Source organism: Bombus pyrosoma, linkage group LG13 (assembly GCF_014825855.1).
Source record: "Bombus pyrosoma isolate SC7728 linkage group LG13, ASM1482585v1, whole genome shotgun sequence".
NCBI classification, from domain to species: domain Eukaryota; kingdom Metazoa; phylum Arthropoda; class Insecta; order Hymenoptera; family Apidae; genus Bombus; species Bombus pyrosoma.
The window spans coordinates 10591331-10602446 of NC_057782.1; the positions used below are offsets into that span (position 1 = coordinate 10591331).

General features: G+C 43.2%; 1 protein-coding gene across 5 annotated transcripts in view; it reads left to right on the top strand.

Moving 5' to 3' along the window:
• Positions 1-4865, top strand: part of LOC122574149 (paired mesoderm homeobox protein 2B) — a 39559-nt gene extending 34694 nt beyond the window's left edge. For 2 of the 5 annotated variants that reach the window (XM_043741375.1, XM_043741376.1), the window contains exon 6: positions 1950-4865. In XM_043741375.1, coding sequence (XP_043597310.1) covers positions 1950-2439 — 490 coding nt within the window. In that variant the 3' untranslated portion in view covers positions 2440-4865. The remainder of the gene's footprint in view (positions 1-1949) is intronic. The other 3 variants (XR_006318915.1, XR_006318913.1, XR_006318914.1) reach the window with 3 other exon arrangements.
• The last annotated feature ends 6251 nt before the right edge of the window (positions 4866-11116 follow it).

Below are 11116 nucleotides of genomic sequence, written 5' to 3' on the forward strand. Positions count from 1 at the left end.
TGCGTTCTTCCTTACCTACCCAACCAGCCCAAGAACACCGAGAGACTGTTCCATGTGCAGTCGATTCTCGCGGAATAGGGGCGGATCCGGCACGGAAGGGTGACTCGTTCGACAGAGGCTATCTCTCTCTCTCTCTAGTCCTTCTTTCAGCCCGCGTCTCTCTTGTTTTACAATAACGCTCTTAGGAACGTGGGATTTAAATTACTTGCGGAGAACAAAATCTTGAGTGAAATTTGTTCCCACTCCGGCACCTGTATCGATCCTGGTCTATTCGATGCATTCTGATATCCGGCGTTGATACTTGGTGGAAACATATTGTAAAGAAAGATTCTGAATGTTAACGTCGAAGATGACAGTTGTAACGAGTTTGATGATTGTCAAGCTATCGATCTAGTTGATTCGCTGCTCGAATTGTTCGTCTCTTGGACGTACCATTTTTATTTGTAACCGGTTAATACCCGGTTGTTGTCTCTTTCTCCCGTAAGAGGATCTCGCGCTCAGAATACGCACGCAGAGTAAATCGTAGAAGCGGCGCGAGTATGCACAGACCATGTAGATATCCGGATTAGATGCGTAGAGACTAAGAAACAAAGTGCGTGTACGCAAGGAAGGCAAGCGAGCGAGCGTAAGTAACGTAAGTGCACGCTAGGCTACGCAGCTAATTGCCGCCAATTATCGCGCTTACCGCGGTTCAAGCTTTCCTCTCTGCGCCTCTACGGTCGCTTTCGCCTCCTTCGCCACCCTCCGCTACTACCCCGTTGCGGTTTCCTACTCCTATCATCTTCCACCAACCAAACCATCTTCCACTACTAGCCCTAGCGCACAGACTCTCAGTTTCGCTTCAATTTTTGAACGATGATCCTGTGTATCATCGTTTATCCTTTATTCTGTCCTTTGCCTGTCCACTTTCCAAGTAGAATAGACAGATACGACGTCTGACGCTTACAGAAAATTCTACCTTAACGCTTTCATGGGCGCAATTCAAATTTTTGTGGAAAAGCAGAAATTTCGATATTTGTGCTACGAGTGCTATCGATATCATACCGATAATATTTTATCTAGTTAACTTTTAATAAAATTTCATCTTTCAACCCGTAAAGATAATAGAAATAAATGAAATTCAATGCAATTTAATGCTTTTTAGCATATATCTAAATTTTTATATTATTTTCCATTATTTATTATTCATTAGCCTCAAATGCTTTTTTCTTCGTTATTTATCTTCGCAAAATTATTTATCCTCCTTCCACAACCCTCTACCTCGACTTTAACTCTCCTTAACTTTCCCTTTTTTTCTACAGATTCCGCCGTCTATTTGTACACGTTTACCCATCATCGTATCTCTCTGTTTACCATTTTCGCTTCGTCTCCGTTCGCCTAATTAAACATCTCTCTCGTTCCGCCTTGAAGACTCATCGTATCCGTGTTTCCGTCACTCTTGCGTTCCGTCTCGAGCTTCACCTCAGGCACGTTACATTAATTAAACAATATTTGCGATTAATATTTGAGATAATCATCAGCGCCTCGAAGCAGCCTCCGCCGGCTGTTGGAGGATGCGGAATATCGCGCGTGCTAATCGGGTTAGCGCTTTCGTGAGCCCTTCTGCTTTCCTCTTCCACCCTTGCTTCTCTCACCCCTCCCCCTAACTTCCACAACTTTGAAGTCGTATCTCGTTTTTCTAATCATTCTCTGTTGCTATCTTCACTCGTTCGACAAAATTTTATACATCAAAAAATTCCATTTTTCGATAACGATATTCCCGATAAAAATTTCGCCTCGATCGCTCGATCCAAATTCTTCTTCCACGCTACGAACACTCTCTGCCTATACCAAGAACTCTCCATTCTCCGTTTTGTCCTAAACAATCGTCACTCGTTCGACAAAGTTTTCTTATTCCCTCGATAGACCGATAACGATTAATCGACATTGTCCCCCAATTAAAATTCTAGCGGCCCAGGGTTGGCGGCGGGTTTCAGGCCAGTCGAACCACCCACGTCTCTGTTCTTCTCTCCGCACTTGGCAGCGCAATTTTCTCCGCCACTCTTCGGTAACAAGGTGGTCAGTAGCGCGCCAACATCGCTAACCTCGACGACTCCGTCGCTCTGGACCTCGAGCGATCATCGACCTGGAAGCTTGCAGGACATGTTGTCCTGGTCTCCGGCCGGATGGCCAGGTTCCCTGTGTGGCTGCTGCAAGCCTGGAACCGGGGATCTCCACAGGAACAGCAGCCTGGCCGAGTTAAGAAGAAAAGCTCAGGAGCACTCGACCGCTTCCGCGCTTCTCGGTGGGCTGGCCGGTTTTCCTGGGGGTTTGCCGTTGCCGTTGCCCCTGCCGTTGCTGCCGCCGTTGTTGGGGCTGTCCAGGAGGCCTGAACACCATCATCATCATCTACCGAGCATGGTGCACCAGATACAGCCGACCACGAAAGAGGATCCCTAGGATCGCGTGCAGCGCTCGCCTGACGGGCTCGTCGCCCCTTGACACTGGGCATGGCACGTATTTGTTTCAAGACGTTGGTTCATGTTTCTCCTATTCTCTTACGGTTTCGCTTCGGTTTCGTTTAAGAATGACGATATTAGGGGAACGGTTAGAGAATTTCTCAAGAAAAGGCCTCGAGGTTTGAAAACTGATGATTTCTTGCGTCGGATTGCGGATCTATTTGTTTAACGGGAAATTTATTCGTTTCGATCTAAACGTCGTTCCTTCAGAAAGTTACTTGGTGTTCGATCAAAAGATGAAAACAAGCTGATAATCAAACGACTTTAAAGAACTGAATGATCTGTTTGAAGCGAAATTTGCCGAAAGTAGATTAAACGAAAGTACAATGAAAGCCGAAGCTTTCGAAACTTCTTTTACCTCGTTTCTCGTTTAGTTATAGAAAAGATTAAAAGATATAATTCTAATGTAACTAATTAAAATTTACGTCCACGATAACGAAAAATCAAACTAGGATACACGCGGTTAGACGACACAATCATTAGACGATTTATATATTCTTTCAAACATAATTTTTCGTCCCTTGTCTCGCGTGAACGCAGTTTTGCCTTAACGAAAGAAGATCGCATGATCAACGAAAGTCTAAGATCGCGTGACAAATTTTACTTTTATCGAAACTTTTACGGCCATCTGTAGATAATTCACAAATTGCAGTGGACTGTCGCCAATAAATAGACTACGAACGATGAATTGATCACCAACGCTGTACGACTAAGTAGTCGTTTTCCTGGTTCAAATATGAGAACGGATCGTCGATCGCAATGGACCAACACGTGCCTGATGCGCTCTATACTTAATTGTCCGACAGGCGAAATCAAGTGTTTCGATCTGCGCAGGAACGTTCGAATATCCGTTGTCGGTCATTTTTGAACTAATTTGATTTGTAAACGAAATGGATATCCGTATTACTGTGATGACAAAGAAATTCTGTAGTTGCAAAGTAAGTAATAGATATTTAATATCGTTATAGACGTAACATTTCGGTGGGATTTTTAATCGGCCAATTAGAATTCACGATTTCATGAAATGAGATATCATTGCTTATAAACTTAATCGAATAGTTGATTATCGGTCAATCCGGCGATTTTATTTTCCGTTCTTAGTATGCTATATTTTAAAAATTATGCTTCTCTTGACTCTAAGAGGAGGAAACACGAATTAATTTGTATTCCGTGATAGGATAATTTCTATTATCACCCTTAAATCGAATCTATGACAATTTTCTTGAATTATATGATTACTCTATCGCATTATTCAAATAATACGGATATCCGTATTATCCGAGTAACACGGATATCCGCTTTACTCGCGCGACACAAGCACGCGCCTCAGATAATGTTTCTATCACTTAACAAGAAACGAAAAGAGAAAAAAAAGAAAGCCGAGAAGAAACTAGCTCCGCCTCGTTCCTCGATATATTCGAGGATAATCGAATGCACAGATACGGGGATGTCCGTCACCTTAAATAACAAAGTGTCCGGAACACTTTGAATCTGTTCGTTAGAGAGAATTAATTTTTCAGGTAAAGCAAACTGTGAAAGTTTCAGCCGTTTTCCCAATCCCTTTATTATCCAAGAAGAAAGATGAAATCTTTAATCTTTGCTCTAATTACGGAATTCTTTGCATTATAGAAAGGGATAACGATATTGGATCAAGTAATAGATTGAATAACCAAGTATTTGAAGAGTGTAAAACAATTTCAATCTGTTTTTGTGATAAAATAAAATGGATAAAAATTATAAGTTGGCCGTTTTCGTCACTTTGGTGATTCGAGTGTTAAAAGGAAAGTCGAAGGTCTCCTGTTATTCCTGATCAAATTAAGGGTGAGACGAGCATCCTCTAAAATCACGTTATGATTTTAAAAGATGGACACGTTAACCACGAGTCGACGGCTATTCGTACATGCCTTAAGATAATTTCCATCGACGTAATGATATAATTTTAGGAAAGTCAAGGGAGTGAAATCGCTGTACGAGTGCTATCCATCGTAGAGATACGAGCCAATGGTGTGTGTATATATGCACGGGAAATAACGATATAAGAGACGACAGTCCCCTAAACAGTCACAGATGCTATGTTCATTTTAATCGTCTCTACGATTCGTGCTCGTGATTAGTTAAGAATCGTTTCGATTGCGTTCAACAGTACGATCAACGTTCGTTTCTTTTGGATTACGAAGGCGTGGTATAACGACATAACGACGAAAGACACGTAGATACTAGTAGAGACCTGTATATTAAATCCCGGTGAATTGTCAGTGCTAATCAAGGATAATCTAATAAACAATATGTTACAAACTAGCAACTATCATGTAGCTTGAACTGGATTATAGTGAATTATTCGAATAAACATGTTCTCTCGTGATAAAACGTGTGTTTAATAAAGACAAAATAAATGAATAAATAAATTGTCCTGTCCCGTGGCAATCTGTTTTCCAAAATCTTCTAAATTTCTCCCAACTTTACTTTAACAGAGATTATTCTGTCCGTATTACTTACACCTTTCGCCGTTCCTATTTCCTTTTATTTTGTTTCTCGTAGGAATATACCAAAATTCGCTATATTAAGAATAAGAAAAATATGAAAATTTATCGATATTAGTCTTCGAAAGAAACGGTTATTGCGTTTCGATGGAAAATTCCATTTATAAATGACGATCAATGAAGATTCTTAGAAGCTTTATAATCCGTTCGATCGAACGAACTAAAATTTTCACGATCTAGTCGACGTGGTACGCTGCGAAGGATCAGGTGTTCACTTAAGGGATCCCAGAATCAACTCGCTACTGAGTGATCAAAGGCTATAGTGAACCTATCAGAGAGATTTACTGGAGTACTAACATCTAATAGCAATTGAGCGTTGAATTACACGCGGTGTACAAAGGAAGGGATTGATCGACAACATGCATCTGCCGATGTATTCGTAATCAGTTTGAAACAGGGTAAGTTAGACGTTCAACTTGATCCTCAACATACAGACGAGTTTCTTACTCGAATAAAATTACCTGCGATATGGACTTTCGCTCTCGACGATGAAATATATTACAAAGAGACGATGTTTAAAGTACGTGGGAAAGAAATTGAATAGAATTGAAGATTTCACAGTTACGTATTTGATTAGAATCGCAGCGTAAAAAAAAAAATTTGGAAAATCGTCGTATTTAGAAAATATGCATCCTCGTCGTCGATAAAAATTCTCCTCTCCGTAGGCAACGAGATAACGAAATAAACGTACCGATGATCGATTGTGATCGAATTAATCGATCCACTCGAGAACCGCTAAACACCGAAACCGTAGAAAAATGAAGGCAACACGAATAATTGCATTAGCGGGGTAAACTGATCCCTGGAAGAGGAACCCCGCCGTAAACAACGGCATTCCGATGCGCTATATCGGGTCTTAGATCGAACAATTTCCCAGCTCGAAACCACGTTGTACCGCCGATTCTCTGAACGGGGGTTTTTTAAACAAAGCACGCCTCTAAAAACCGAGACGAAGTGCCATGACGCGAGACACAGTAGGGAGGGGGAGGTGGAAGGATAAAAGAGGAGGACCGGTTCGAGAGAAATACCGCCGGAGAGGATGAGGAAGGGGTTGTTGGCAATCAATGCTCCTCATAAGAAAAGCTCACCCTCTCTTATGGGATCAACCCTCCCCTAGAGCGAGGTCCGCACCGAAAGAAAGGAGAAGAGGGGCAGAAAACGAGGACGGAGACCTCCTACGTGGCATAGAAAAAGAGGAACCGAACGGAATCTATTTCAGGTAAAACGAGAGAAACTAATGCGATAGAGGGAGGGAGAGAAAAGAGACAGACAGCCGGACAGAGAGAAGAGACGAAGGAACAAGGCGAAAGAGGGGAACGTCTGTCCAGAACGGAAAGAGACACGCGAAGAGGAATTGCCGCGAGAGGAACGAAGATGGTTGCTGTCCGAGGGACGAGGACAGAGAGGATAGCCAGAGGGAGAGGGATAAAACGATACGAGGGGGTTGTTCCTGGCTCGACCAACCAGAGACAAGACGCCATTGATCGGCACGTGGCTCGGGGGTTGGTTCAACGGATTCCGGCAGGGTGGAGGATAGTAACTTCTGCTTCTGCTCGTAACCGTGGCGTGGTGGTGGTAGCGACTCGCAAGAAAGTGGAGGTGGAGGTGGAGAAGAGGTCGTTGCCGATGGTGGGAGTACAGACGTATTCTGCACACTCCGTTACACTTACTGGTAAACCGTATTAATCAACGACATCATGGTTTATCCCCCATTCCTCCCCACTCTTTGGCATCCATCTACCTCAAGCTACTCTATCCTCCGGCTCCGCGGGCTCCATCGCGATCTATGTAGGAAAACGTGTGCACCGACGTTGCCTTACTCCAGCACCCGCTCCGCCGGATACGGATGCGGTGGATGAACGGGGTGGGTGACTGGAGGGCGCGGAGCTGGAAGACTGATAGCGGACCGAGCCAGGGAACAGGCGTAAAGACGCGTATGCGAGGGAAATACCGAACGAGCGGCTAAGAAAAGCGAAGGAAAAGAGGCTGCACGGGGAAAAAGAGTGAATTGATTGTAAGGAACGGGTCGCGCTCGGCAGTGAAAAAGGAGGGGAATTGAAAAGAAGCACGAGGAAACGGGAAACGATACGGTGGAACGAGCTTGAAACAAGCTTTAACGGAAAACGTGGATGCAGGGAAAGTTTAAAAAGTTTAACGGGGGTAACGAATACGTTCGACGATGAATTTCTGAAATTACGTAAAAAGTGAGTAACGAAGACGAAGGTTGTCACGATAGAAGGAGTTTGATTTTACACGATTTACGAATACTTATCGGGAAGAAGAATCAAAGGTATCGAAAATGTTTCTCAATGTACTCGGTGTATAGAACATATATATGTATTTTGATACGGAGTATGGAAGGGTGGCGAAAAATAAATGGGATAGCAAGGACGAAAGTTGACGAACGTAAAATAAGTATGGCAAGAAAAAGCAAAGTATCGAAAATAAGAGAATCGGAGAAAAAGAGGAAGAGATAGTTTCCGCGCGAATTGCAGGAAGAAAGAGATGGAAAAAGAGAGCAGAAGCGAGGCGCCAGGTCGCTTTGGGGAAAGAGATCGACGCTTAACAATGTCTCTCGATACCCATTACGTGGCTAGCTGGGATTCAACGAGCCACTACTACCACCCCTATCAGCGTATATAGCCGAAGGAAGATCCGATTGATCCTCTACCTCTAGCCCCTTCTATCGTAACTTTAAACGCGGCTCACACAATCAATTTTCTAAATACATAATTCTCCTGTTTCTGTTATTTCGGATCGAACGATAATAGTAATATACGACAAATCGATATTATCGTCTACGTTGAGCTTGTTGGATCTCAACCAGATCCTCAACCAGTTATGTTTTACAATTTTCCTGGAATTCTCCGTATTTGTTTAAAATCAAATATGATTTTACGCTGAGAGCTTCGGGAATGGAGAACTTCCGAGAATTTGAATATGAAAAAATTACAATGAACAGAAGAGAGACGCTTACTCGATTGTTGGATTTTTATATGAGAGGAAAAAAAACACACGCTAAGTACACGAGTCATTTCTGTACGAAATTACTTCGGTGTCTGCTTTCGATAGCTCTGCGAATTCGTTTCTTCCTCGTGTATAAAATTATGATTCAAAATGTATATCTTCTAAAAAATTTGAAAACCCGACCACCGTGATTCAAACGCATATCTGCGCTGCACGATTCGCAACGAAACAACCATCCTCCATCCCCGACATCAAAATCGAATTAAAATAGCGTGTCTTCTAATTCAACTTGCGTCCCGTAAAATCCCGTACGAGGGAATCTCCCAATCGCGATAACGAGTTGCTGTGGAAGCGTTTCGCGGTACTCAATTTCTTCCCGTTACAGTCTTTATCCCTCGCAATCTTGTCACGTCTGAGTTCGGCGTTTCGACGGCAATTATTCCAGCCACGACGTTTATATTAATCACGATCCAGAGAAGGGCGTTACACGATCAACTTGCGAATCAGGACGTGGTAACTGATTTTATAGAGCATCGGAAGGATCCTGGCAGAATCGCGGAGGTCGAACTGGCGTGATGGCCTGATGTCGGTAGACAGTGATTAATACGGTCAACGTCGTCTGGTATCTTCTTCCCTAACTGGAAGAGGAGCTAGGCTCGTCTGCGTAGGAAGGGGATGTGCTCGCGAAACAACGTTTTCAACCGAGCTGCCGGTGCTCTCGAGAGCGTACTCCGTGGTAAAAGGTTTTACGAAATTCATTGTCAGACAATTTGCATGTCAAAGCCGTTCGAGAGCACGCTCTACGACCTACCAGCCGGCGGGGGAGAAGCGTCTGTCTCTGCTCCTCCTTGCTGCACCACGTCGGCTAACCGATCCTCTATGGCCTACAGATCATGGAATTACGAAAAAAATGAGGCCACTTTGTGGCCAACGCATCGATCCAACCTACGCGATTGTTTATCGAAGGGATTATCGTCGGGGCTTGAAAGGAATGCTCCACGATGCTCGCGTTTCGAGCGGTTAATCGAGCTTGATGGGATGCTATGTTCAGTTTGCGTTGGACGAAACCAAGTACCTCTTGATCGCGAACGTACGATGACACTTGGAATATCTAAAAGAACGTTCGTTAGAGGTTTTCAATTAGTAGTAATTTAATAACGTCGAAAACGAGACAATTGAATTTTGAAGTAGAAACCCGATTAATTTCTTGGCGGCTCTCTTCTTCTCTCTCGCTTGAGAACGATGGAATTTTGTATATTTCGTACTATTAGATACTGCGTAATACATATTAAAAGGATAAATTTTATGCCTAGAGAAGAGCAACGAAAAATAAACGAACGTTACAGAAATTTGGCGTTAAAAAAAGAAAGAAGAGCGAATAGGTAGCGCTTTATGCCGCTTCGTTAATTTAAATAAAAAATTGCTTGCAAGCATTATTCTCTCTCGTATTTACCGTGTTTCCATTTTCGACGAGAAAATCGTTTTTCCGGAAAATCGAACGGCAATTTCTTGCTGAATTATGAATTGCGATTTTGTATAAAAGCGGCATTACAGCGGGTAGAGAGGAGGGCGTTGTAATCGAATCACTTTATACAGGGAAATGAGGATACTTTACGGGGGGGTTGGCGCTCGTCAAAATAAAACAATCGCTTCTGTGCCCCAAGAAAATGCAACCTTCGTTTTAGAGGCTGAGTAGTTTTACGCGAGCTGACGATTACTATCCCCGTTGCAATTTCTTCGGTTCTTCAAATAGAATCTATCGATTTACAATTACCGAGGCTTAATGTTTCGAGGATTTCTAATGTTTCATATGCAGGTCATTACTCACCCACGTTGTGTTGTCTACCTAGCAATTTCTTAACACAATTTTTCTACACTTGCGTAGAGAAAAGTAAATCAGCAACTATCGCGTACATTACCGATACCAATCTATTATATGATATCTACATGCACGCGATATTTCTTCGTTTTCGTTGATATACGATGGCGTATCGCTAACGTAGATGAAAATTCTTTAAAATTCAAGCGCCGCAAAGTGTATCGAGAATAAAAGGGCTGCGCGTATAATTTCGGGACAGGGTATCGTATATATTTTACCGAGGCGAAGGGTGAAAGTTGCGCCGGACAAAGGGCGAGGGCGTAGAAGGCGAACGAAGAAACGACCGCCTGGATCTCCGGTGTAACGCCTTATAAAGAGTAAGGCCACGGCACGAGGGCGGCAGGAGAATTTATCGTGGTTGTCTGGCGGAGCTAAGGGGATCAGCGGCCGCAATGATTTTCAATTTTCAAATCCACTTCCCGTCTGTTCTCCTTCGTTCTTCTTCCTATCGGGGATATCGAATCGGCGTATTTCGTATACAGACGGTTCCTAAGTTTTCGCGAAGACGTACAAGACACGGGCGGATACACGTTGCACTTTGAATCTACTTCAACTACGTTTGTGTTCGTTTTCGTGTACGAATATGTATACTTATATAACCATTTACCTGCACAAGAAGAAAACGGTAATTTTCATTTCTTTTTTTTTTTATTTTTCCTTGATTTAAAATCCTTTGCTAAAGATTTCGAAATAAAGCTACAATTACAAGATATCCTAAATACTCGTTTTAATTATTTGCAGATAACGCGTATGTGCCAACGTGTTTCGAAGAGACTTGTTCCATCCGCATCGTCGCGCTGGAAATGAATCCTAAAGCGTCATCAAGCCAAAGGGAAAGAAGAAAAAGCGAAATGGTCGTCCGTAAAATTGGATTGCACGGTTTGGTTTTTTCTTTTTTTTTTTTTTTATAGGCACGTGGTTGCAATACCACCGACATACCCTTTACCCCCGAGAAAGCGGAAACGGAACTGGATGAAGCCAGTACCGCCGGCTCGAAGTTAACGAGGTTTTCCTCGGTTGGTAAATTTGCCGCGGATTGGATCGCGCGAAAACACGCGCACTAACGTGGTTTCCAACGAGCCCCCTCGCCCCTTTCTATCTGTCCTCGTCCCTCGGCCGAACCATCCACCGGTGTCACCGACATTCTGCACTTTGATCATCGTGAATCGCCAATGATGCCTCGATGCTAAAATGCTGCTTCCGTAACGCGATTACCGCAGTCGACTCCACCG